This window comes from Capronia epimyces, assembly GCF_000585565.1.
Source record: "Capronia epimyces CBS 606.96 chromosome Unknown aczIQ-supercont1.5, whole genome shotgun sequence".
NCBI lineage: Eukaryota > Fungi > Ascomycota > Eurotiomycetes > Chaetothyriales > Herpotrichiellaceae > Capronia > Capronia epimyces.
The window spans coordinates 1,511,299-1,537,717 of record NW_006912908.1 but is presented as its reverse complement, the minus strand read 5'-3'; the positions used below and the strand labels follow the sequence as shown (position 1 = coordinate 1,537,717).

Sequence of the window (26,419 nt, the reverse complement as noted above, 5' to 3'; positions counted from 1 at the left end):
CTAGTATGTAGTGGTGGTGGAGGAGAAGTGCCAGAGACGAAAACACTCAACGCGTGGAAGACGCGTCTCGGCAACTCGCGTTTTGAGGGGGTTAAAAAGTTACTAGTTATGGCGGTTAGTATGTACAGAGTTATGTCACTGCACGTCTTAATTCCCGGGCAACCTCCTGGGCACCGCAATATTTACTAGTAGTCACTCCTCACCTCTTTCTCCCTCGTCATCTACTGAACAACCCGCGTCTCGGCAACATCTGCGGTGATAGTCTCCTCCTTGATCATACTTGCGACAGCCACCGACATGTCTGCGACCGATCCTCAAACGGCAGAGGCGTCCACTGCCGCTCCTCCAGCCGACGAAGCCTCAAATCAATCGCCCCAAGAACGGCTGGCTGGACTTGTTGCCAAAGCCACCGCCGAATATGCCGTCAAACATTACTCGGAGGCCGCCGAACTGTACTCCGAGGCGTCCGAGTTACAAGCAGAAGTCAACGGGGAACTGGCACTAGAAAATGCGGACCTGTACTACTCTTACGGAAAATGCCTCTATTTTGTTGCGCAACAGACAAGTTCGGTATTGGGTGGGACGGTGGCGTCAGCTCAGCTGTCGCGCAACAAGGACAAGAAGGCCCCTAAGATCCGGAAAGCATATGCCGTCGCAAGGGCCGAAGAGTCTGCAGGCAGCCCCGCGGCGGGTGAGAGCTCCAACACGCTGGCGACAGTTCTAGAAGAGCCGGTGTCAAACGTTGGTGATGTTGTTCCAGAAGATGATGTGAAGCCAGAACAGCCGGCTTCAGACAAGCCCTTGTTTCAAATCACAGGTGATGATGAGAACTGGGATGAGTCGGAAGACGACGAGGCAGACCAAGATCAAGAGGCTGAGGAGGAGGAGGAAGAAGACGATTTTGCAACAGCATACGAGCTTTTAGATCTGGCGCGTATCCTGTACCTGCGAAAGCTGGATCAAACGCAGGAAACAGTCTTGGAGGACGCCGAGAAAGGGAAGTACGTCGCATCGATAGATCTCACCCCTGAAGTCAAATCCCTCAAAGCACGTGTGGCCGATATCTACGATCTCCAGGCAGAAGTTTCCCTGGAAGGGGAGAAATATTCAGCTGCTGTGACAGACCTCAAGGCGTGTCTTGCCTTGCGCGAGGAGCTCGAATCTCCCGAGTCAAGTATCTTGGCCGAATGTCATTACAAACTCAGTTTAGCTCTCGAATTTGCTTCGCAGACGCAACAGCGTGATGTGGACGGCAACCCCACGGGCGACATTCAAGTCGACTGGGACATTCGGAACGAAGCTGTTGCCCAGCAAGAAAAAGCTATCGACTGTTGCAAACTGCGTGTTGCAAAAGAAACTGCAGCCCTAGACACGATAGAGGCAGGCGCTCAGAAGGACAAGGCCATGGCGCATATCAAAGACGTCCAGGATATGATCGGTGAGATGGAAGTTCGGCTCTCTGAGCTTCGCAGCCCACCTGTCAGTGTGAAGGCCGAGACGGACAATGAGATGAAAGAGCAGATCTCCGGGGTCCTTGGAAACATCTTTGCCAGTGGTGCTTCTGAAGAGGAGAGGAAGGCAAAACTGGCACAGGTTTCAGAGACAGCCACCGATTTAACTGGGTTGGTGAAGAGGAAGAAGCCTAAAAATGCACAGGCAAATGGCGGTGACAGTGGTTTGGGATCTGCGGCGTCCACTCCTGCAGCCGTGCCAGCAGTTGCCGAAGAGTCTGGTTCTCGGACGACCAAGAGTAATGGCAAGCGGAAAGTGGAATTTGTGGACGAGGTTGAGGATGTAGAAGCTAGTAAAAGGACGAAGGGGGAGGAGGCTGAAGGTTCCGCTATTTAGTTAATCACACCATAGTCTACGCTGCTTTGTTGTTTGGGTCATGGGAGAGATGTACAACCACGGTCACCGTCCTGGAAACGGGACGGCGGAAAGGTCGAGGGCATCACTGGATAGGACATGGACATCCATCTTATCACTGCGGGCGCCGTTGAACAGAACGAGGCTGATGTTGCGTCGGACTGGGAATAATGCCACGTGACTGCCTGCGCCCTCGACCGTACTCCGTAATTGCCTCTCGTTGCTTACTACGGAGTACATACTCGACCACTGCCACCACTGCCACCAGGAGCCACCCCTCTGCCTCTACGACCACGACCACGCCTATGCGTTTTTCATCCCGAGTTGATACTGCACACGAGACCCTTCTCAGTCTAGCAAAGTAACCTCAAGACCCATCTCCATCTCCAGCCTTCGTTCCTCGGCATCTGTCTGTCAGCAATGGCGAGACGGCCACTTCCAGCCTAAGCCCTCAAGACTGGCTGCATCAACGAGTTCCCACCCGCCACTCCTTGAGCCTTGACCGGACAATCGGAAGGAGAATTTTGGAGGGGAAATTGTGGGTGGCGGCTGTGGGGTGGTGCTGGGATCAATAATAATCGACCAAGCGAGACGAGTGTGCCACGGCCGATCGGTTTTGTCGAGCTTCCATCCCAGAGCCGCCGAGCTCGGTCCCTCGGTGTTTCTTGAACTTGGACTTCTTATTGTTCTGTCATTGTTGTCTCATCGTCGCTGAGCGCAGAGCGCATCAGTCTCCACTTCCACCTCTCAAATGACAACATTTCATGCTGGCCAGACATCTCCAGCGGAGGCCTCCGAGGACAGAAACTCGTCAGTGTCTGGTAGCGATGCGGAAAACGAGGACCCCGACACTGCGTCGCACTCCGGGAACGCTAGTAAGAAAAGGAAGAGGTCTTTGAAAATCTCGTGAGTACTCGCACAAACCGGCCACCGTCCCCAAGAACCAAGCATTAAGTGGTCTTCCCTAGCTGTGAGCTGTGCAAGGCAAGAAAAGTAAAATGCGACCGAGTCGAGCCATCCTGTGGTTGGTGTGCGCGCAATAATCGAGTATGCATCTACAAGGAGAGGCAGAAACCGGGCCTCCGGGTAGGATATGGCCGCGAACTTGAGGAAAAGATCAACCGGCTAGAGGCTCTTCTGCAAGTGATGGGTCGTCGACTCGAGGACCATATTACTGAACATGGCGACTATTCTCAACATCGCCCAGGTTCCGTCCACATGAGCGTCTCTCAACCACCGCCGTATCCACCGTACTCCCAGAATGAGCCTCGCCCGTCAAACGCCAGCATAGTCTCTCAAGATACTCCTGGCTCGGACACGAGATGGCCCACGGGGAATGCCTACGAACGGATGCAATATCCTCGGCCTCAAGATGCCATGTCCATTCGTTCTGTCGTTGATAATAACAACAACAATCACCACCATGACCTGATGTCCCAAAGTGACCGAGCCACTTCAGCGGCCTGGTACCCAACATCAACCCCGGCGCCATCATTACTGCCTGATTCAGAACTTCCTCCGTATGATCTCCTTTACACCTTGGTCGATTTATTTTTCAAGCATGTCAATCCCTGGTCGCCTATCCTCGATCGTAAAGCAACATTCGATGCATTCTTTGGCTCTCAATCGATGGATGAATCTGATCGAATACTGCTGCACGCCATCGTGGCGACAACTCTACGGTTCTCTAAGGATCCGCGCTTGACACCGGAGTCCAGGAGTCAATTTCACGAGATATCGCGACGGAAAATCATGCTGTACGCGCTGGATCATCCTACCGTAAGAGCCTTGCAAGCTCTGGTCATCCTCGCTGTCGACGTTCTTGGGACATCGAACGGTCAGCAGGGCTGGAACTTGTTGGCTCTTCTGGCTCGTAATATCGTCCAGCTGGGACTAGATGTGGAGAAGGGTGCGTACCTGGAGTCAAGTGCGTATCCATCGGCCACACTGCTTCAAGCTTCCCAACCCAAGTCTTGGATTGAGAACGAAGAGCGGCGGCGCTTGTGCTGGATGACATTCGTGCTGGACAGGTATGCCACAGTGGCAACTGCGGATGCTTTCATGTTGGACGAAAGAGAAATGGACAGATGTCTCCCATGTCGGTATGATTTGTTGTCACGGAACGAGCCTGTCGAGACACGATGGCATCGCCGGGGCGCCCCGTCCGAAATGATTGTCAACAAGCCAGAAAATTTGGGAAGTTTCTCCTACCACTGCGAAGTGCTGGGCATTCTAAGTCGCATCCACCGATTCCTCCATCAGCCTCTGGATATCACTTGTCACTCGGACATACAAAAATGGCGTGAGAATTACAGAGAGCTGGACGGCGAACTGAACAGCTGGCTACACAATCTGCCTGGCGAATACGGCAAGATCTCGCAACTCTGTCATTCTGATCCTGGGAGTCGGATCTCCAACTGGATCATGCTCCATGCAGCCTTTGTCACGTCCGTCATTCGGCTTCACTCATCGGCCGCGTATCCTACGATAAAGTCGCCCGTCTTCACGCCTTCCTACCATGCTATACAGCGATGTCTCGGCGCCGTAGAGAGTCTCCGTGAGATTGCCCAAGATGTCCTCAATACCGGCATGCTCGCTCTGCTTGGCCATCCATTCGCATTCTCTCTCTGGGTCTCGGCGAGGCTCCTCCTCGTCCATGCTGCGACTATGGAATGCGACGTGGATCCGAAAATCTCCTTCTTCATATCCACATTGGAACAGATGGGCCAGCACTGGCAGGTTGCCAGGGAATATGCTCGGATTCTAAACGACGTCGTGCAGGAGGGCAAGACTGGGTCTGGGCGGCGAACCTTTACCACAATGAGGAGGTAAGTATATTCTTGAGTAACTTGCGCATATCCTATCTTGAAAAGTAACTTGTACTGATCTGTTTCGTGTTTAGACATGCTTACGAACTCAACCTCTTGACCGCGCAACGGCCCCGCTCCATCCTCGAACCGCCTGCCACGCACAACTCGTCGCAAAGCGAGCTCGAAATCCTTGAAGTTTTCGATTTTTTCAACTACCCTCGTCTCGACGCCATTGCGGGCCACGGGTTCGACCCTTCTCTCATCGTAACTGGCTCTGCCGGTACTGTGGCGAACCATAGCACCTCGACCCCGACCTCTACCCCGACCCAAGGTCCGCAGTCGCAAACCCCGTCCCACCGGGCCACACCGGCGTTTGTGATCCCGAATCCGGAGTCGGATTGGCTGGTTTTCAAGCCGCCATACGAGTAGCTTGACTGCTCTTGAAATACGAGGCCCCCCTGTCTGACGCGTTTCAATCTGCGTCGACTTGTTGCCCAGCTGTCCTTGCCCGCCATTTCAAACAAGGAAGCAAGGTGCAGAAGCAGAGACGGAGGGAAGGCAGGCCCTGACGTTGACACTGTGGCACGTGAGATCAAACATCGATGACCAGTGTCACCCACCCTGTCTAAAATATCGCAACCTAACCGGGAACTTTTTAAAAATTATGCGTAGGCATCGCTCTCTAGGCACAGAGAGCACGACGACTCGGATAGGGCTCTCGTTTGCGAGGTGTGTTGACCGGGTCTCAAATTCATAAGGGTAGAGCTTCTTTATCCTGAATATATATACCCAGCCTAAATAACTAGACCATGTCCCGACAGTGTGCTCGCATGGTGAATTCCTGTGCGGCCTGCCATTCCTTTTCGATGCCTATACCGGCTAGTAGTAGATAAATACGATTCCTTAGGGCCTTTGATATCTCTTCCCTCAAGCCATATAATGATGCCGCATACCTTGACAGTATGCCCCCCCCAAACGCCCTGCTCCGTAGTGTTCAACATTTTGAATACGACTTTTGCTCTGCCCTAGATCCAACCCAAGTAGAGGCACACACATGGTGAGACCGATGATGATCAGCAACACGCAACGACGCACGACAATCAACCCCACTTCCTCGACTCAGGCCCGCGTTCAAGGAAGAGGCGCATGCGCTTGGCCGGTCGGCTCGGACGACGGTTTGAAAGGCGCCACGGCCGTGGATGCCCCTTGGGCTGGGGCAAGATCGCTCGAGTCCGCCAGGCCCTGCTCTACCTCGGCGCGTGTGATGTTGAGCAAGTCCTGGGGCAGGCCCATACTCAGCAGGTAGTGGACGGTGTTTTTCCACTCAGCATCCTTTCTCTTATCGCTCCACTTGAGCTCCTCGCCCATGATGTCAATCACTTTGGGGAGAGCGTGCAGCGAAGCACGCGCATCGAGGAAGCTCAGTCTCGTACGGCGCCCGAGGACGTCCACGGCGGTCTGGGCGTATTCGCTGCGCACCGCGTACCGGACTTCGCCGTCAATAAAGGGGTATAGGGACGACAGACGATGGCCACGCAGCGGGTAGTGCTCGGAATTGTCGGTCGGGGAAGCCAATGCTGCAACGTCCCAGGCGCGATCACCATAGTCGCTAGCCAGGTGCTTGGCGACATCAACGTCAAGACCGAACTCTTGGACCAGGTTGATGAACAGGGTCGTCGAGTAGCCGTGCGCGCCGACCAGGCGGATATGGTGTGTCTGGCAACTTCCGTCCAACAGATTGACTGTAGGATCGATACCGTTCACGCCGCTGATGTCTGGCACATAGCTGACAGGCTTAGGCTGCAGCTTAAAGGCTTCGATGGCTTTGTCGACCGCATCTTCGGCCATCTGTCGGTAAGTGGTCCATTTGCCACCTGCGCAGGTCAACAGACCAGAGTCCGAAACGGTAATGAGATGGCTGCGAACAAGGGATTCGGTGTTCTTGGATTTAGGGTCGCGCACAAGGGGTCGGATACCTGAACCAGGTCATGTTAGCTTGCAATGTATTTGGGGTTCAGTGTGGACGAAAAACATACCTGACCAGGCTGCGAGGATGTCGGATCGCCGGACGTTGATATCAGGAGTCAAATATGTCCGGATCTCGTCTAGAATCCATTGGATATCTTTCTCACCGGCAACTGGGTTCGCCTCGATTGCGCATGGCGAGTCTGTCGTCCCAGCAATGGTGTTGCCTTGCCAGGGCAGGAAAAAGATGACTCGGCCGTCTGATGTGGATGGATCGATCAGGCCCATATTCTGAGGACTGAGATAACCGGGGAGGACGACGTGCACACCGAGACTTGGTGCGACGATCTCTTTGATATTCGGTTCGTCCATTTGCTGAATTGCATCTGCGAAAGGCCCGGTTGCGTTGATGATACCCTTGGCTTTCACTACGAAATCCTCTGTAGGGGTTCCGTCCGTTTCAGAAACGAGATCGCGTACTCGGGCACCTGTGAGTTTCCCGCTTGCGTCCTTCTCAAGACTAGTTACTTCCAGGTGGTTGACTGTGGTAGCTCCATATAGAGTTGCAGTCATAGCCAAGGAGACGTTCATGCGAGAATCGTTGTGTTGACCGTCGTAGTATACCAAGGCTCCGACCAGGTTGTCCTTTTTCAGCATGGGGAAGGCGTCTAGAGCTTTACTTCTCGGTAGGAAATAAGAGCTCTCGATTCCTTCAGACCCGGCGAGGAGGTCGTAGAACTTGGTTCCAGCCCAGAAGTACGGTAACTGCCACCATTTCTGTAAAGGAAGCATAATCGGGAGCCATGACGACAGATGTGGTGCAGTGTACAAGAAGCTCTTCCGCTCTCTCAGGGCCTCCTTCACCAATTGGTACTGGTTGTAGTCCAGGTTCCAAACCGCCTTTTCCAGGTATCGTACACCACCATGGACAAGCTTGGTGGACTTGCTACTTGTTCCGCTGCTGAAATCGTCTCTTTCCACAATGGCAACCTTCAAGCCTCTAGTAGCTGCGTCAAGCGCGATACCTGTGCCTGTGGCTCCTCCGCCAATGATAAGGAGGTCGTATATCTCGGAAGACGGAGCAGATGACGATTTCTTCAAGTCTGCAATCTGTTCCGCTCTTGATTTTATGTACGGGAACTTGGGAGGGATGATGTCACCGTTCGCATTTCGTTTTGGCGGTTTGGGAGCAAGCGTCTCTGCGCCTGGGACGTTTCGAGGGCGGTAGATCATGTACAGGACCGTGGTACCAGCCACGGCAACTCCGGTGCCGTAGGCCAATGGCTTGAGAAGCCGACGGGAAGCGAACCGTGACGCCATGGTGAAGAGGAAGGGAGGAGTAGTACAAGCTAGTTGGTCAGCTCAACGGCCGTCGAGGCCTGAGGAAAGATTTCAGAATAAGGAGATGGATGCACTGCTTTGATGTGTTGACGAAGTCAAGGTGGAACTGCAGCTGCATTTATCTCAAGGGTGAATGCAGAGTCAGCGAGGGAGAGGAGACGAAAGCTCCAAGACAACGTGACCAAAAGAGAGATTTGCCTTCTTGACTGACTGCGAAATTGGTCGGGGCATGTACGGATAAAGGACCGAGCTTCTGGGCCACGATCGATCGCCTTTGGTCTCATGAGGCTGTCAGAGGTAGGCAGGGGCATACGGTATCCCCAGATCTGCTGGATCACGCGTGATGCGTGATGACGGCTGACCAGACAGACTTCTACGGTCGCTGGTGCCGAGCTGCGGAGAAGGCGACAGACGCGCTGAGGATTGAGGGTTGAGGGTATGAGGGCTGAGGGATTCCCGGGCAGCCGAGCGAGCGGAGAGGGAGGGGCGGAGTCTCTGCGTCTCGGGGTCTGCGCACCGAAATGCCAAGCACGAAGGGGCTCGGACTAGATAGCCCGAGGCGCATGAGATCACGTGGGCACGTATAATATATGTACTCCGTACCATACTTAATATACCGCCCGATGGGGTTTGTTCGGCGTTTTTGTTCCCACCCTCCTCCAACCACAGGCCAGACTCGGTGCATGACCTCCGCTAGTCCGCCACTAGCGCCAGATCAGAGACACTAGCAGCGTTACACTCGTCATGCATGGATCACGGTGGAGAGAGAGGAGAGGGGTTGGTCTGCTGTAAGGCAGGTGAAGGGCAGTATTGAAGGGAGGCGACGTTTGGCAAAATTTCATTCCGCAGTACGAGGTACGTACGGAGCAGTGGCATTATTCCAAGTTGCCATGATAACCTCACGAACATACGTATTGTGTCGTGGCTGCCGGTGCTCAGAAGCCGTGGAGTCCCCGAACGATCGTAATACTGACTGATTCAGCTCTCGATGCTGCACTTACTTGGTCACCCGGGTACCTAAGGTACCTAGGTATGTAAGGCAGACATCTTTTGCGCGTCTGCAAAACCGCTCTCACGGGGCCGAGATTCAAGATCCATGGGAAATTTCCGCCCAATATGCACAGGACCCAGTGGTAATTAGTATGCACATGAGTTCGTACGTACTGTGAGGAAATTGTGGTCTGAGGTGAAAAAAAGGAAGGGAGTGGATGTCGATATTGGGGCGAGACCCGCCGCATCTTATAACTCTGTACAGACAGACTCCAGAGCATTTCGCCTGGCTGGCGATTTTCACATGCGCCTTGGGTCATAGGTTTCGATGCTGCGTCAAGTGTGTGAATTACCAGCTTCGTTCCTTCGATCATACACGAGAGCCAACTTATAAAAAGGAAAATAATAGTCATGGATCCGTCGCAGTCTTCTTCCTGTTGTGCGTACCTTATCCAGTATACTGCAAACTCCCTGCCAGTGTGGATAGTGGGTTTGCTCGTGTTCAGACTCATAGCGGGTCGCTTGCCAGCCAACATGTGTTCCAGTTGTCAAATTGTCCCCAAGACTTCACGTCCCAGTGGAGAGCAGAAAAATACACGAGCGTGTCCTGTGGCTTGCCCACCAACCAAGATTGAACATGAACAGTCATTGTCGTCGAGTCATTTTAGATATATGCTTCGCCCCAATGTACTTGGTGACCATATGTATGTACAGTTGACAAACCTGTCGCTTGACACGCCAGCCAGCGACTTCGTCACCACCACGTTTCGTGATAGACACGTACCGCGTGAATTTTCTCCCAGATATCCACTCCATGATCGCTGTACTACATAGTAATTCCCTCAAAGCGCAACACCTGTGCCAGCTAGGGGTGTGTATTTAAAGTGCCTTTGTTTTCCCTCCGGGGTTCTTCCTCATTGCCGACTCACACCTGGCTGTCGCTGTATGTGTTTGACCAGACGGATCGCTTGGGTTGGAAAAAGCGTTGCAATCCCAGGTATGGAGTGTTGATCGGGCTTTCACCGGTGAAGAGGAACATATCGTAGAGCCAGCCTCCAAATGCGCAGCCACAGAAAGGAGCGACCATGGGAACCTGGGGGTACGTATTAGCTTCAAAATCTCGAGACTATTGGAGGAGGTGCCGAGATAACTCACCCAAAAATAGTAGCCACCGGCGGACCAAACCTCATGGCCATAGCCGATCATGTAAGAGACCAGACGAGGGCCAAAGTCACGGGCAAGGTTGATGGCATAGCCAGTCTCCCAGCCAAAGCATGCACCAATGCCGAAAATGATGAAGAACAGGCCGAGAGGGGTCAAAGGACCGGCGCCGATGTTCCCATCGTCCTTTAGGGCGTAGATCAAGAACATCAAGAGAGTGCTGGCAATGAATTCCGAGAAAAATTGACCTGTCTTGGTCATGAACTCGGCAGGGTAGGTGCAGAAGATACCCGCAGTCGAGGTCGCGCCCCCGACGGTGCGGATGCCTGGCCCTCCCTCAAAGACATCAATTGCCGATTTGTAGTTGCCATAGACGACGGCCGCCGCCGCCATGGCGCCCAGCAGTTGAGCAAGCATGTAGATTGGGAACTTTCGCCACGGGAATTTGCGGTAGATGCAGTTCGCCAGGGTCACGGCGGGATTCAAATGGGCCCCTGAAATTCCCGATGAATAGACGCCCAACATGACACCGAGACTGTAACAAAGACGGTTAGCATGTTTGGTGGTGGCGACAGTGAATGACCACCAGAAATGGAAAACTCACCCCCAGCCCCAGGAGATTGATTGGTAATCGCCCTTTTCGCCATTGCTGAGAACGACCTGAGCGACGACACCGTCGCCGAACATGATCAAAATGAAGACGCCGAAGAATTCGGATAAAGGCTCTCGGAGAGTGTGTCGAATCCGACTCCAAGCCAAGTCGGGCTCTTGTTGGACGACATCCGCCTGGGGCACCTTGTGGTCGACAAGAGGGCCATGCTCGGCAAAGGCCGGCACCTCTGGCACCGTGGTTTGCCTCCTGTCGGTTAGGGGAACATCGAGGTGTTCGTTGTGGTCAACTTTGGCCATTGGATCGGGATGCTTTTCCAAGTATGACGAAGAGGAAGACAGTGACTGGGACATGGAACGGAGAGAGGCCCGAGTGGCAAGCTGTTAAAGAGAATTTTATCTGGAGTTGTGGGGAGGAAGGATGAGGATATGATGGATGCCCATGGGGGAAAGATCATGTTATATATGTGGTAGGAGGTGGTCAGCTCTCTCCATGTCTCCGCTGCCTCCCCCCTGATACTCCGGCGCACCAAGGGTCTGTAGGTAGTGTGACCACGGCCGAGTATGCACAAGGGCCCAGCACGTCGGTCGGTAATCACTGTTGCGGCTGGCGCGGATTCTAGAACAATGCCACCAGAGTGGGCCGAACTTAAACAACCCACGTTTGCTCGCGTGTACTTGACAATACCAAGTGCCGAGAATCGGATTCCGAGCCCGAGATGCAGAGAGCGCGAGGACGCTAGAAGTATATATGAACTTAGCTGTTTCTATACCTTACCAGACAAACCTTGTCGAGGCAAGAAAGGTGTCTGTCCTACAAACACCCGATGTTCTTTGTTCCCCAGGCTCATGGCTCATGCAACAGAATCTGCCATGAACATCTGTTCAACTTTTGCCTGTGTGGTCCGAGCGGCGAGGATGCAACCTTTGAAAGGACTCGTGATCCATGGGCCGACGTTGGTGGATACTGGTTTTCCCAGGCGTATTTCTTGATAGGTACGTACTAGGTACGCACACGAGTTTTGGGTCTGCCGGTGGTGCCGGAGTTCCCGCACGTGACCCCGCACGTGACCCCGCCCTTCTCCATCGTCCGGCCCGGGCGCTGCATCTCGGGGTATGCACCCCGACCTCGTGCCCGCTCCCTGCTCCCTGTCCCCCATTCCTCCGTTGCCCACCACCCCGCAATCAGCTGTTGGCGTATCCCACCTCCGGTAGCTACTTCCTAACCTGCTGCAAGTGGTCTTTGGCCCTGGATCTCTGCATCTCCGTCGCCTGATCCCCCCGCCGATACAGCTGACCCCTGCCTAATCTCTCGGGGATTGGCATTTTTGCCCCCTCCGCCCTCCTCCCTCCTCCCTTCGCCTCGGCCGGGTTGGCCGCCAGTGCGGACTCTGGAGTTGTTGCTTTGTGGAGTTCGGGGTTCTGTCGCTCTCCAGGCTCGGGGAAAAGATCATGCTGGATACCGAGGAGCCTCTCCCGCTGGACGGTCTTGACCCGCTTATGATGGCACTGTAATTTGGACCAAGGTCATACGACCGCATGTCATTTCTCGCGTGGTACTGAGCACAGGGCCACATGCTTCGATCGTCCCCCGCGATGTCTATATATCGCCTGTCTTCCCTCTCCCCAGGTTCTGTCAGCCCCCCATCTGTCTCCAACCCTATTCCCAGTCTGTTGCACTCAGACCAGTTTTATTAGCGCTTTCCGCAACGTGATAACCAAGTGTTAAAGATGGGCTCCGTGCCAGAGGTCTTTGTCGGCTCCATTGATCAGGGAACAACCAGCTCCCGGTTTTTGATCTTCAACAAGCAGGGCGAGCCAGTTGCTTCGCATCAACTCGAGTTTAAGCAGATCTATCCGCAATCTGGGTTCGTTTCCGCCTTGCAATTCAAGTGAAGCTGTCTACTGACTGGCCGCTGCAGCTGGCACGAGCATGATCCGCTAGAGATTGTGACTTCGGTCGAACGATGTATCGACGAGGCGTGCAACCAGTTTGAAAACCAAGGCCACAACCTGGACAGTATCAAGGCCATCGGCATCACCAACCAGCGCGAGACGACTGTACTCTGGGATAAGGAGACTGGCGAGCCCTTGTACAATGCCATCGTCTGGACTGATACACGCACGCAAGCATTGGTGCGGAAGCTGAAGCATCGTCTGGGCTCCGACAAACTCACCGAGATCTGTGGCCTGCCTCTGTCCACCTATCCCTCGGTGGGGAAGCTGTTATGGCTGCTTGAGAATGTGCCAAAGGTCAAGGCTGCATATGAAAAGGGAGTTTTGGCTTTCGGAACCATTGATACCTGGCTGGTCTTCAAGCTCAATGGAGGTGAGAGATACCTCTCCCGTGGCTCGGAATGTTCTCTGCTAACGTGTGGGAAGGCATAAAGAGGAACATCTTCGTCACAGACCCCTCCAACGCATCCCGAACAATGTTCATGAACATCCACACACTCAGCTACGACGATTCACTTCTCGACTTCTTCAGGGTCGACACCGAGAAAGTCCATTTGCCAAAGATTGTCCATTCGTCCGACCCTTCTGCATACGGCTCACTTAATTCGACCGTCTTGAAAGGAGTCCCCATCACGGGCTGCTTGGGTGATCAGTCGGCCGCTCTGGTGGGTCAGAAGGGCTTTTCCCCTGGCCTTGCAAAGAATACATATGGAACGGGCAGCTTCATTCTTTACAATGTGGGAGACAAGCCGGTCATTTCCACGCACGGTCTCTTGACCACGGTGGCATTTGACTTCGGTGGCAAGAACAAGCCCATGTACGCTCTCGAAGGTAGCATTGCGGTTGCCGGATCGAGCGTCAAGTTCCTCGTTGACAACTTCGGCTTCATCGAGTCATCGAGCAAGGTCAGCCAACTGGCCGAAACTGTCGAAGACAACGGTGGCGTTACGTTCGTGACGGCTTTCAGTGGTCTTTTCGCTCCTTACTGGATCGATGACGCTCGAGGTACCATCTTCGGGATCACGGCATACACCAAGCGTGGTCACATTGCCCGTGCAACTCTGGAGGCGACTTGCTTCCAGACCAAGGCTATCCTGGTGGCCATGGAGAAGGACAGTGGGCACACCCTGGCTGAGTTGGCCGTTGATGGTGGGATGTGCAACTCCGACCTCACTATGCAGGTCCAATCCGATCTCGTCAGCATTCCGGTCAGGCGGCCGGCCATGCGCGAAACCACCGCTCTAGGCGCAGCCATCGCGGCCGGTCTCGCAGTGGATGTTTGGGAGAGCATCGACGAACTCAGGGAGGTCAACAACGAGGGGACCACGATCTTTAAGCCTAGCATCAGCAAGGAGGAGAGTGCCACCCGCTTTGCCCGGTGGGAGAAAGCGGTGGAAATGAGCAAAGGATGGGCCAACTGAATGGTTGACTGGGTCGATACGACTTTTGTTAGCGCATGGCGTTTCACCGGGGTGGAAAACGGTTTCGCTGTTCACGAGGCTGTGGTCCCTCGAAGGATCAACAGCGTGTCCCGTAACCCTCAGGCGAGGGCTAGTTGGAAGGACAACAGCGGTCTTTCAGCACGATTGTAACAATCAATGAATTTTCTCAGGATCAATCCTCTGTTCCCTCGCCTCAATCTGCAGGTACCTATGATTTTAAAGCCAAAGAAACACGTGTTCGACCTACTACTAGTATTTGCCGGCGCCTCAAACTCAACACGTGCTATGAAGACACGGTCACGTGAAGCTTGATAGCTTCGTCTTCTGCCACCGTCGTCAACATCAAGGCTCAACCCTCCCGTAGCCGTCCTGATTGAGTTATTGCCAGAGTGGTCGGTGGGTATTGAATGCTTGAAGCTCAGGGTTGGGGCGAGATTCGCGCGAATGCATCTGGCGGCACTTTGCATACCGCAAAGCCCCCGTATTGTAGGATGCCCGACACGATGAGGAAGCCGTCCACCGGATCTACTGCAACCGCGGTCATGAAGCTGACGACGGAACCATCGTCGAAATAGATCAGCTCAGGTGCATAATCGTTTGTGTGATCCAGTCGAAGCGCGGCCGCCGGCACCAAGAACTCCTTTCCAAGGGATTTGACATTGTCGAGATACGTCGGAAGATCCTCGAGCGTAGGAAACACTGCTGAGATTAGCATCTGCGGCCGTACTGAGTACGTCGCCGAATTCATGCTGACCTGCAATGATGGGATCTCCTGTTGTTGGAAGAATATTGATGTTATCTGCCCCTGCCCCTACGTCCTAGCATATATGGTTGAGTATATTTGCTGTCCTCTGCGCGGGTGAGAAGTCAATACTTACCACGACTCGGAGTTTTGTGAGCGTCTTATCCGGATGGATCTCAAATACCGTGACAGTCCCGTTCCTGGCGTCGCCGACAAAGAGCCTGTCCTGCCACAGATTGATGCCATTCGCATTGGGGAAGGTTCCACCCCCGACTTGCTTGCAAGAGACATCCTTTCCTCAGTGAGCCGGCGCGGGGCTACCAAGGAGCTCCAATCGTACACGTACCTCAGAGTGTGCATCGCAATGTTGGACATCGCTGGACCACGTAAAGGGGCCGTACTGCTCCTCCAGCACGCGCAAAGGACCGCTTGCGGCATAGTGGTCGTTGGTAACAAAAAAGCTCCTGTGCACGTGAGTATAGCTGCCCGAATCTGTAGCAATCGTGACTGCCTTACAGTGGACCTGTAGCAGCAACCCCATTTGCCGTCTTTATGGCCGGATGCTTGACATTCTTAACCAGCTGGGCGGCAGAAGAACCGAGCTCATGAACAAAAATGGCAATCGAATCGCCATCCCGGGCGTGATTGACGGCGAAGATATGAATCTGAACGGGAGTCAGCTTGCGTAGGCCTGGCACTCCCATGAACGGAGCAAGACCTTCGAAGGATCCTCGGGCAGAGGCAGAATGTCGAGGCCATGTGTGACAAAATCTCCTTGGAGCCCATGTAACTCCAAGGCCGTGGTCTGACCTGTTTTCGCATCGTATTTGAACAGCTGCTCACGAAAGGAAGACTCCGCTCGGAGTTTGACTGTGCGCACACCAGCACAGGGGTACCAGTGAGTTCGTTCCAGAGGATCTCCACATGCCAGAAAAGCAGTCTGCGACGGGAAGTGTATCTTTACATCTTCGCATGCGTTGGCTGCACGTATCACCTCACAGTCGTGATTGTTCAGGGCGGTGCTGTTCTCCCAGCGGACGAGTCTTGGTTGATCAATGTCGACTCGACCGATCAGCTTCCACAAATAACTCGCTTGGCTGTAAATCGCCAACCCGATGAGAGGGACGAGGAGAGAGAGCGACCGCTTGGCTGCCATCTTGCTGGTCCCTTTGTAAACAGCCTCAGTCCTCCAGCTTGAGTGACACGTGGCTCTGCGCTTTGTTACTGTGTGCACAAGCAACGAACATTGCACCAAATAACACTTGCGTGACTCTGGCAGAGAGGACTTGGAGGATACCTGGGGAGGTTCCAGGGTAAACCCCTAGGGGGGTCTTCAAATACTCTAGGTACTACATAACTCCGTACACAACACGGAGTACGGGGCACCTAGCGGGGTATCTAACGATTAGGTACTGGCACAACTGGGATGTAGTAGTACTAGTAATTAGTCATAGTGGTGCCTTATAACCAGCACGTGACACTAATGCCAAGCCTGCGCCGAACTTCACGCAACTCAGCTTCTTTGTCACTTGAATTGCAGGGCGGCAGCCTTCGAGTCCAGCACTTCTGAACAGACACTCATCACTCACCTTATCTTACCTTCGTTTTCATTTGTCTCTTGGACAGACACTCCTCACCAGATCACACTTCTGACATCTGTAGCATCTGTCTTTCGACGTCTGTCTTCCCTCTAGCCGCCTGACTTGCTCCGACTTGTCGCAGACTGTTTCCTTTGAGGAGCTGCTTGCGGTCGAGGGCGTAACAGGAACGACAGTCTTACCATCTCGGTTCTTCCAACCCCTCGTGTAAGATGGCGGAACCCGATGAAGTCGAAGAAGATCTTTTCGCCGATCTGTGAGTTGACTCTCTCATTGCCCTCGCTTCACCGCGTTCGCGGTAGCTCTCTTGCGCCTAGCCGTACTAATAACGCCTTGTGCTCTCCAGGTATGAGGGCGACGAGAATACGGGGTCTGGTAATACTGCCGCTCCTGTGGCAACCCAGTCTGCTCCGAATGACGCAGCCGCGAGATCCAGTGATGCCCCAGGATATGGTGAAGAGCCAGAGATCGCCTATGACCCCACATCATTTGAGACAGAACCCTCTGGTCAAGACCATCCTATAAGCGGCTTTGATGGCACCCAAAACGAAAACAAAGAGCCAGACAGGCCGCAACCCGACTACGGTGGCATCAACATGAAGGAAGACGGGTGAGTATGCTGTTTGTGTTCCTGCTTGCGTCACACCATCCCCGATCCCAAACCCGTGAACCTTCGTTCGGTATCCCTGTCTCCCAACCCATCGTGAATCGAGCAACTGCTGCGAGAGTGGAAAGCGAGGGCGCTGGAAGAGCATCATGTTGTGGAAGCACACGATCCTTGCGCTACTAGCCATGAGAGCGGGGTGTTCAACAACGCGGTCTATTCCAGGCTTTTGGGCAGTGGAACTCCCCTGCCGTCTAGGGTTGAAGGCAACTTGAAGGCCTCCTGAAACAGCGATGAATATCTGGTCGGATTCTCTGTGATCGACATACTTGAGTCTGCCAAAGGCCACCGATGCAATGACACCTGGGGCATGACTGACCAGGTCCACATGGAATATGATGAGGTGTGCTAGTCATAAATCGGCACGAGTGGTGAACTTCACGTCCTGCATGGGGCAAGACCTGGATTGTCGCTCGAGGCGTATCAGTCTGTGAAGCTGGGTCAAGATAATGAGAGCCACCATCAGCCACGCCTGGCTGCAAGCGCTAGTTACTCTATGCATCAAGTCTAGCCCGAGTCGATAATCAGATCGAGGAAGTCATTCAGCGAGGCCGAAATAGTTGCTGGGACTGCTACCATACAACAAGATACTTTACCATACAAGACCAAAGTAACAGGTCCAAAAACAATCAGGCAGGAGATAGATGCTATGAGTATCTGTTGAATCTCAGACAAAGCCAACAAAGAAATGTCCTCTATCGCTAGAACATGTCGACTCGATGCACAACTGGGGCGAACCAAGAGATCACGGCGGACAAACACGCCGTTGCCTTGCGTACCAGAAAGCCATTCAGTCAGCGAACAACAACCGGAACTGCTACTGGCAGTTTTTCGAGATTGCACATAAATCTAGGAAGAGCGACGATTGATGATGGATGTGAACTCCATTTTGGGGGGCCCGAACTTCAACTGGGAAGTTCATATCATCTTTACTAGTTTTTGGCCGCGTGTCCCACCATTGACTGCAACAAGCACCACCAGACAACAATGATCGTCCATGCCTCAACAACAAATGACCTTGGTGCCCTGATGAGCATGCCACTAGAAACTGCCTCTTTATGTTTGCCAATTCTTGCATGCAGCCTTGCCGGCCGTTGTTGATACAGGCCCCGTTGACCCAAAGCTACCGCACAGCGTGCGACAACCTGGCTGCTTCAGGGACTCATACCAGGGACATAGCCGATTGTCTTGCTGCACCTCTGTTCTTTTGTTACCGTGGTTTACTGCTCGCATATGCCCCTTCTAGTCACATCATTTTCATGCTTGCTCCTCGTTCTGTGGCTGACATATTGGCGCGTGTACAGAAAAATGTTCATTGGAGGACTCAACTGGGAAACAACCGATCGTGAGTCCTCCATCCCAATCAGGCGGTCTACCTCACCTGGACCGAATGCTAACCAATGAGCAGAGTCCCTCCATGACTACTTTTCACAGTTTGGAGAAGTCCAAGAATGCACCGTCATGCGAGACAGCGCCACCGGTCGTTCGCGAGGATTCGGATTTCTTACCTTCAAGGACCCAAAGACTGTGAACACCGTGATGGTCAAGGAGCATTTCCTAGATGGCAAAATTGTAAGACCTACCCATTTTGAAAGAACCCCGGTTGGACAAGAAAAACTCGGTTCCCTCTCTCGTTCCCTTGATCAAATGCCTGGCCCAGGACGAAAGTACACAGACTTACTGAGTGGTTCCCAGATCGACCCAAAACGTGCAATCCCGCGCGATGAACAGGAGAAGACAGCCAAGATTTTCGTTGGAGGTGTCAGTCAAGACGCCACGGAAGAAGATTTTGAGAGCTTTTTCGCCCAATTCGGACGGGTCATTGACGCCACCCTTATGATGGACAAGGATACTGGCCGACCGAGAGGATTTGGCTTCGTGACTTTCGACAGTGACACCGCGGTCGAGAGGTGCCTCGAGTACCACCCGTTGGAGATCTTGGGCAAGCCGATTGAGGTCAAACGTGCTCAACCAAGAGGCAAGATGGGCGAGGCGGCTGACGACGGTTTCTCCCGAGGTGGTCGAGGCAGAGGCAAGTTCGGAGGAGACGATCGCTTTGGTGGCGACAACAGTCAAGCAACCCAGAATGGATCGAGCCAGGCAGCAAACATGATGGGAGGTAGTGGTATGACGCCTCAAATGATGGCACAGTACTGGCAGCGGATGCAACAATACTTTGCCCTCATGCAGCAGCAAATGGCCTCTCAAATGATGGGGGGCATGGGTGGAATGGGCGGCATGGGCATGGGCCAAATGAACCCCCAGATGATGCAGCAAATGATGCAGATGCAGAAGATGCAGGGAGGCAACAGCCCAAACCCACAGAACCCTGGGGGTATGGGCGGGATGGGAGGCATGACCCCTCAGATGATGCAGCAAATGATGCAAATGCAACAGGGCGGGATGGGCGGTATGAACATGGGTGGTGGCCGGGCTCCCATGGGCCCAGCGAGTGCTGGAGCAGGAGCACGAGCCGGATTTTCAGCACAAGAGCAGCTTGCCTTTGAACAGTCAAAGTATGAACAGCAGTCTCGCCGGCCGGGCAGTTTTCCGCAGGGCCCTCGAGGGCAAGGCTTTCAGAGTCAGAGTCCAGGCGGCGGACCTCAGTCGTGGGAAGGCATGTACGACGACGTGCCTCAGCCCGAAGGCAGTCTGAGTGGACGAGGTTCTGCTGGACCGGTTCGCAACATAACACCAAAACCCCCAAAGGGCCCCAGTGGCACAGCTCAACCCAGTGCAGCTCCAGCGAATGCACCAACCGGTCCGAAAAACGCCGGGAGACCAGGAGCCAACTTTCGAGGAGGCAGAGGCGGCCGCTACCACCCATATGGGAGGTGAAGGCTTGTCATCGCTCTGGGAACATACGGAAGGTGATTTGGGCCTGGTGTCAGTACAGGTTTGGAAGTGGTCTTCCCCCATAGCTTGAGGCGTTGTCACGGCTGTGGGAGGGTGGGTGGCGCGGCATGGAGGCCATCCTGCTTGGACACGATGATCCGCAGGAGAGTGGTTGTCAGGAGGGCACATTCGAGGCTACAGTCGAGGCTAAAGTCGAAAATAATGGATCAAGGCGCCCAGGACGAGATGATGCATCACGGGGCACGGCAATGGATTTTCTTTCGCAGGCCCGTCGTGTGAGGGATGTACCATACAGCAAAAGCACTAGGAGGGCAGGGCTTCAAGAGACACGATACCAGCAGTCCTCTTTCGTGCGTAGATGGACGTTATGTACTATCACAGTAGCCCATGCTTTGCTCTTTTGGAGGTTCCCCCCTCTCTCCCTCTCTCTCCCTCTCTCTCCCTCTCTGTTCAGGTGGAGGAGTGTTGTGCCCTGTGTCTTCAAGTGGCCGTAGAGGGTGTAGGGGCATATGGCACAGGGCATAGGGCATAGGGCGTGCGTACGCTGACGAATGCAGGTCCAACCCATCATAGACCCAATACGGAGTACTATGAAATTGAGTTCGCTTGGACAACACCAGCACGGACGAGGCGCAGCCAAGTGGAAGCTGGCAACAAAGGACGTAGTATGAACAGAGTGCTCCGGTAACATCAAGCCCAGTAATCGGCTGTGTAGTAAGGTCTTGAGCCTGCGCTGGATTTGGGTGGGGTACTCCGTACATAGTACACCTGTACGTACGCGAATGTCTCGCAGGCTTAGGTTCCTTTTCCCCTTGACTGCGCCTCGACGCGTCAACAAATCGTCCACCTATCGCCCTTCAGCACTTGCTGTAGCCATGACCCAAGGATGTTTCGTGCTTGGCCATTACACATATTATTATGGATGCAGAGTCTCCATCGTCGCAAGATACATAGCTCCCGTCCGTCGAATATGCTGAGGCCAAAGCGATGAGATACTACTCTGTAGTTCTGAACAGAACGACCTGCCGTCCTCTACCCACCTACAATTCCTCCAGATACGTACGCTCGAGGCGGGCCACTGCACTGCTCCAGTGCTTGAAATGTGGTCTTTACCGAGGGCACCGTATCATACAGAGTATTAATAGGAACATCTCAGCAAGGTGCCATCGGGAGTCTGACAGGGGCTTCGGAGGCTTCAAGCGTACCGCAAAAGCCAGAACCCGATCCTTCAGGCGGATCCTCCACACTACTCCGTACTGAAGACCCAGCGAGACGCAATGAGTGGGCTTGTCGGCGCCTCCCTGACAGGGCATTTGCTTCGAAAGCCTGTCAAAAATGAGAGCAACTTCTTCCCAAGCCCGCCCTAGGCTACGCCACGAGTCTACTAACAGGCTCAGCCCAGCTGCCATGTCCAGAATCGACCCACCAGAAACACCATCCCCCGTCCAGGGCTCGGATGGGCCTTTCACATGCGACCGCTTGGCCAACGTCCCCGTACGCTGTGAAACAGGCCTTTTCCAAAATGGGAATCTTGACTGGAGGATATCTTACTCGTATTGTCTGCGTCGAGACCCAGCTGAAAATCAAGACTTCTTTTCTTCTTGCACATGAAACTCTTCCTAACGCCTAGTCGCTCTCTTTCCTCACACTCGTTCTCAATCATTCTCCGTGTTGCCAGTCACTCGCTCAACGCATTTCCGCCGTTTATCTTCCAGGGAACCTAACCCTTCGATCCCGACGAATACGCAAAGACCCCCATTCGGATCCCTCTGTACAATAGTCCTGGTTCTGGAGATTTGGAGACAAGAGGCTCATAAACGCATAAATTGAAGAGGGCTGCAACTGAGAATTATTCAGCTACCGCTTGACGGCCCTGCGTCATTGGAGCAGCGTCAGATATACTACCGCCATGTGGAGGACGTCGGTGGTAGTCCTCGTCTCGCTGGTTCTTCTTCCCTCTACGTTGGCAGCAGATATCTTGAAGACCAGCGGGTTCTCGAACTGCAACAACGGAACATCCACCATCAAAGTCAACAACGTTGACATTTCCTTCGACCGAGCGACGAATGAAATCCAATTCGATGTTTCAGGCACCAGCACAAAGTCTCAGAATGTCACCGCGGAACTAGTTGTGACGGCTTATGGTGTCCAAATATATAAAAAGGACTTTGATCCTTGTGATGACTCTACCAAAGTCGACCAGCTATGTCCTGGTACGTTCTGGATTGGATAGGCCTGGGTAGGCAACACGCTGACTTTGCTTTAGTCCCCGCAGGGACATTCGGTGCCAATGGGACCCAGGAAATCCCTTCAGAATATACATCCCTCATTCCGTCGATTGCATACTCGCTTCCCGATCTCGACGGTTCCGCTCAAATGATTCTCAAGGCGAAAGATGGACAAGAGTTGGCGTGTATCCGTTCTGGGGTTACTAATGGCAAGACTGTCGAGGTGCCCGCTGTTTCATACGTAGCTGCTGCTGTCGCTGCTGCTGCTCTAGCCGTATCCTTGATTGGTGCCGCTGCTACCGGGGCTCATCCTGGATCAAGCTCATCAAGCCCCGGCTTTTCTGAAGTCATATGGTGGTTTCAAGGCATGGCAATGAACGGCATGCACTCGGTACCATATCCTGCCATCTACCGGAGTTTCTCCAAGAATTTCGGATTCAGCACCGGTCTTGTCTCCTGGGCTGGACTGCAAAAGTCCATCGACAGCTTCCGATCGCACACTGGAGGAAACTTGACGGACGCCAGCTACGAATACCTCCGGAACTCCACCTTGGTCTTCTCTGACGGCTCGACGGCTCAGACCACGACCGGAATCGCTAAACGCGCAGCTTCGTTATTACTACGTGATATCGACACCTCAATTAATGGGACAAGCTCCGACTCCAGCGATGACAACTCCCAGGAATCTCACTTGGTGCAAGGCATCCAGGCTTATGTCGAGCAGCTGACCATTCCAGAAACAAATACGTTCATGACGGTCCTCCTGATTTTCGCCATAGTCGTTGCCGCGATCGTGGTCGGCATCCTCTTGTTCAAAGTCATCCTCGAGGCATGGTCGCTTTTCGGCCAGTTCCCCAAATCCTTGACCACCTTCCGCAAGGAATACTGGCGTATCATGGCACAGACAATCACATCTCTTATCATGTTGCTCTACGGTGTCTGGACACTATATTGCGTCTTTCAATTCACCCACGGAGATTCATGGGCAGCCAAGGTACTCGCCGGGGTCACACTAGGCTCATTCACTGCCATCTTGCTCTTTTATACCTGGAGGATTTGGAGTGTGGTGCGAAAATTGAAGAAGTTGGAAGGCGACGCCAGTGCTCTGTACGAGAACAAGGAGACTTGGAAAAAGTACAAGATCTTCTACGAAAACTACAAGCGCCAATATTGGTGGCTCTTTATCCCTGCTATCGTTTACATGTTTGCGAAGGGTTGTGTTCTGGCCGCTGGTACTGGGCACGGACTGGTTCAGACCATTGGCCAGTTGATCATCGAGGCTTTGATGCTGATTCTTCTTCTGTGGAGCCGACCATACAACCGAAAATCTGGCAACTGGATCAACATTATCATCCAGGTCGTCCGCGTCTTGTCGGTGATCTGCATCTTGGTTTTTGTGGAGGAGCTCGGCATCGCCCAAACAACCAAGACAATCACCGGCGTCGTCTTGATCGCGGTTCAATCGGGGTTGACCGCCATCCTTGCTTTGCTGATTGTCATCAACAGCATCATCACCTGCTGCAAGGAGAATCCTCATCGCAAGCGCCGTAAGGCTGCGGAGAAGAACCTGTCCAGGGACTTGGAAGGCGATGCGTTTCTGATGCAACCAACTCCTTACAAAACCTCCCCCCCTCGGCGCGGTCGGCTAAGGTCCGATTCTGCGCCTAGTTACGAACCCGTTCGAGCTCAAGCTCTAGCACGGTCTGGTCCCCGATTCCACAACGACAGCCAGGAAGAAATCTTGGTCAAGGGGGCCGCAGGCATGGGTCATTCGGGCTACCGGAGCGTGAGTCAAGATAGGAGTGAGGCGGATGGTAGTCCACCTCCTCTTATGCGTGAACCGCGGTTGCCTGATCTTGGATTTGAGCAATATCGCCACAAATAGCAAGGCTGCTACGGGTGGTGAGCCACGGCGGTTTGTTTTGCGGCAGCAAGCGTCTGAACCTTTTTTTATTTGAGTCTAGCAGGCAATAGCCATACCTCCATGGAGGACAAGGCAGGATTGGCATTTTTCACCTGATATCTTTGTGCGGTTCAAGCATGGCGTGGCGGGGGTTGGGTGCACGATACGGATTGATCAAACCGAATCGACATTGGAAATGATGGTGGGCATTTGACTCCGGAGTATACATACATACGTACCCTACCTCAGGCTACTGGTAAGGGAGGGTAAGGGGAATAGATAATCCTGGTTGCATAGTGTGAGTGGTCTGATCTCCGATCTCATGACTTTTAATGGACTATATATAATTCGTCACTTGTGTGATTCACGGCCACAGCTAGGGATGGCATGTTCATGTACAACAGTGTGCTCTGTTCTGTATACTTGGTGGGTTTCTCGATTTGCAATTCCTCCAAGTGCAGGGGGAAGGGAACGCAACGCATCGATGGGATAGTAGTACTAGTTAGGTAGTAATAGTTGGTCGATTTCACCGAACGATTGCTTCCAGTGAGACCACTGGGCCTTGCTCCATCTATTCACCATTCATCTCAGTACTAGTAGGAAGATAGGTTCATGTTCTCTATGATGGAAGCATTGTCGTTCCCGATCCGTGCTAAGTAAAAATTGGAAAAAGCCACATCTTTTTTGCCTCTCTTTGCATCGTCCAGCCCTGCGTTTAGTCTACCACTCCTTCTTTCTAGAAACAGAAAACTTGATCCTCCAATTTACTGACGGGACGAGCCTTTTGGTATCCCAGACCTTCGGTGGCCTTCTTTATCGCGCTCACCATGGGAGGAGGCCCACAGACGAGAATCTTCACGTCGGGGCCCGGAGCGGGAAGCTTTTCCTTGATCATGTCTGCAGTCACGAATCCGACTCCGCCATCCCACTTTTCGGGCGGGTTGTTGAGGACGTAGTGGACGTTGAAATGCGGATCATCTCTGGCCAGAGCGTCGATCTCTTCCTTCAACAGAATGTCTTCGGGGTTGACGTTGGCGAAGATTAAATCCACCTTGGTGGTGTCGTTTCCTCCATTCTGGGGCCGGCCGCGATTAATGGCGCGGATGATCTGAAGCATAGGAGTGATCCCTGTTCCGCCGGCTATCATGCCGATATGTCTGGAGAGGTTGGGCGTGTAGACCATAGCTCCTTTCGGCCCACGCACCTTCATGGTATCCCCAACCTTCAAGGTGGTCATATGCGCGCTGATGTTGCCCTGAGGGTATGACTTGATCAAGACTTCGAAGAAACCCTTGTCTTCGTCCGAGGAGATCGGCGTGTATGATCGTACCACTTCTTTATCAGCGCCCTTGGGGGTGGCCGCGAGAGAGATGTGCTGGCCGATGGGCAGGCCCAGGATATCGGTGGGGTTGGGCAAGCCGAAGCGGTAGATGGCGACATTGTGCGAGGTTTTTTTGATGTCCGTCAGGGTGAACTCCTGGAACTCAGTCGGTTTCAGGACCTTTCTGGTTGACGCTGTAATAAGGCACAAGATCAATGGTCAGTCATTTGTATGCTGTCACGCCACTGCGTGAGGTACTTGAGCGGTGTTACTCACGTCCCGAAGCAAAAATCTTGTAACCTCCCACAACAGCAGCGAATACCGCAGCGTAAGGCACCCATTCTTTCTTAACGATTGCGACTCCGACCAGAAGTAGAACAGAGGGAATGTAGACCCCGTTGACGTTGGAGGACGATAATGCTGGGTTGCTGTGTGGTTCAACCGTGTTTGTGAGCGGGATGCTACAAAGTGCGGCCTGCAGTGAGAGTGGAAAACTTACCCCATGGTTGCGGTCGTTCTGGTGTCTCGAACTCGACTTCTCCTTCGTGTCTTACGGCTCCTTTGAACCTCAACGCCCACAAGAGCCACTCGGCAGCAGACGGGCGAGTAGAGGTGCAAAGGTGTCGTGGCTCGAGGGCAAAAAGATATATCTGTCGGGGGCTCGGGACGGGGTCGGGGTTGGTCGGGGGAAGGCGGCGGCGGCGGCGGGCGCAGGACGCAGTGACTTCGGTTTGGAAGACAAACTTGACGCTGGTGGGGCTGTTGTCCTGGGATGCTCGCAGTCTGCTTGCTGAGGTCGCTGCTATCCTGCTGCCCTGCTGTCCTGCTGCCCTTCGACCACTCTGTCCAACCACTATTTACAACGGGCCGTATTGTGTACCGGATCCGTTCCGAACAGCGGAAAGAGCTTGTCCAGATCACAGAGCCCGAAGTGGGAGTGTGTTACAATACCGGTCCCCTGTCTCTT

The 26,419-nt window shown here is 53.5% G+C and overlaps 10 protein-coding genes across 10 annotated transcripts; 6 read left to right on the top strand and 4 right to left on the bottom strand.

Annotated features, from left to right (window-relative positions):
- Positions 1-297: 297 nt before the first annotated feature.
- Positions 298-1,848, top strand: A1O3_06501 (uncharacterized protein; the record flags this gene model as incomplete). Its single annotated transcript, XM_007736620.1, has 1 exon — positions 298-1,848. The coding sequence occupies one exon, from the start codon at positions 298-300 to the stop codon at positions 1,846-1,848; it is 1,551 nt and encodes a 516-aa protein (XP_007734810.1).
- A 769-nt stretch (positions 1,849-2,617) lies between these two features.
- On the top strand, positions 2,618-5,105 carry A1O3_06500 (uncharacterized protein; the record flags this gene model as incomplete). Its single annotated transcript, XM_007736619.1, has 3 exons — positions 2,618-2,772; positions 2,835-4,694; positions 4,769-5,105. 3 exons carry the CDS (start codon positions 2,618-2,620, stop codon positions 5,103-5,105), a joined length of 2,352 nt encoding a protein of 783 aa, XP_007734809.1.
- A 702-nt stretch (positions 5,106-5,807) lies between these two features.
- On the bottom strand, positions 5,808-7,961 carry A1O3_06499 (glycerol-3-phosphate dehydrogenase; the record flags this gene model as incomplete). Its single annotated transcript, XM_007736618.1, has 2 exons — positions 5,808-6,652; positions 6,713-7,961. 2 exons carry the CDS (start codon positions 7,959-7,961, stop codon positions 5,808-5,810), a joined length of 2,094 nt encoding a protein of 697 aa, XP_007734808.1.
- A 1,936-nt stretch (positions 7,962-9,897) lies between these two features.
- Positions 9,898-11,042, bottom strand: A1O3_06498 (aquaglyceroporin like protein, other eukaryote; the record flags this gene model as incomplete). Its single annotated transcript, XM_007736617.1, has 3 exons — positions 9,898-10,065; positions 10,128-10,668; positions 10,738-11,042. 3 exons carry the CDS (start codon positions 11,040-11,042, stop codon positions 9,898-9,900), a joined length of 1,014 nt encoding a protein of 337 aa, XP_007734807.1.
- A 1,431-nt stretch (positions 11,043-12,473) lies between these two features.
- A1O3_06497 (glycerol kinase) lies at positions 12,474-14,119 on the top strand (the record flags this gene model as incomplete). The annotated part of the gene is made up of 3 exons (XM_007736616.1): positions 12,474-12,610; positions 12,665-13,071; positions 13,125-14,119. 3 exons carry the CDS (start codon positions 12,474-12,476, stop codon positions 14,117-14,119), a joined length of 1,539 nt encoding a protein of 512 aa, XP_007734806.1.
- A 439-nt stretch (positions 14,120-14,558) lies between these two features.
- A1O3_06496 (uncharacterized protein) lies at positions 14,559-16,038 on the bottom strand (the record flags this gene model as incomplete). The annotated part of the gene is made up of 6 exons (XM_007736615.1): positions 14,559-14,839; positions 14,895-14,958; positions 15,019-15,174; positions 15,229-15,346; positions 15,399-15,547; positions 15,601-16,038. 6 exons carry the CDS (start codon positions 16,036-16,038, stop codon positions 14,559-14,561), a joined length of 1,206 nt encoding a protein of 401 aa, XP_007734805.1.
- Positions 16,039-16,692: 654 nt separating this feature from the next.
- On the top strand, positions 16,693-17,094 carry A1O3_06495 (uncharacterized protein; the record flags this gene model as incomplete). Its single annotated transcript, XM_007736614.1, has 2 exons — positions 16,693-16,736; positions 16,827-17,094. The coding sequence occupies 2 exons, from the start codon at positions 16,693-16,695 to the stop codon at positions 17,092-17,094; spliced, it is 312 nt and encodes a 103-aa protein (XP_007734804.1).
- A 1,358-nt stretch (positions 17,095-18,452) lies between these two features.
- On the top strand, positions 18,453-19,982 carry A1O3_06494 (uncharacterized protein; the record flags this gene model as incomplete). Its single annotated transcript, XM_007736613.1, has 3 exons — positions 18,453-18,489; positions 18,553-18,716; positions 18,840-19,982. The coding sequence occupies 3 exons, from the start codon at positions 18,453-18,455 to the stop codon at positions 19,980-19,982; spliced, it is 1,344 nt and encodes a 447-aa protein (XP_007734803.1).
- Positions 19,983-21,909: 1,927 nt separating this feature from the next.
- Positions 21,910-24,113, top strand: A1O3_06493 (uncharacterized protein; the record flags this gene model as incomplete). The annotated part of the gene is made up of 2 exons (XM_007736612.1): positions 21,910-22,213; positions 22,267-24,113. 2 exons carry the CDS (start codon positions 21,910-21,912, stop codon positions 24,111-24,113), a joined length of 2,151 nt encoding a protein of 716 aa, XP_007734802.1.
- Positions 24,114-24,867: 754 nt separating this feature from the next.
- Positions 24,868-25,956, bottom strand: A1O3_06492 (NADH-cytochrome b5 reductase 1; the record flags this gene model as incomplete). The annotated part of the gene is made up of 3 exons (XM_007736611.1): positions 24,868-25,646; positions 25,729-25,880; positions 25,952-25,956. The coding sequence occupies 3 exons, from the start codon at positions 25,954-25,956 to the stop codon at positions 24,868-24,870; spliced, it is 936 nt and encodes a 311-aa protein (XP_007734801.1).
- Positions 25,957-26,419: the final 463 nt, after the last annotated feature.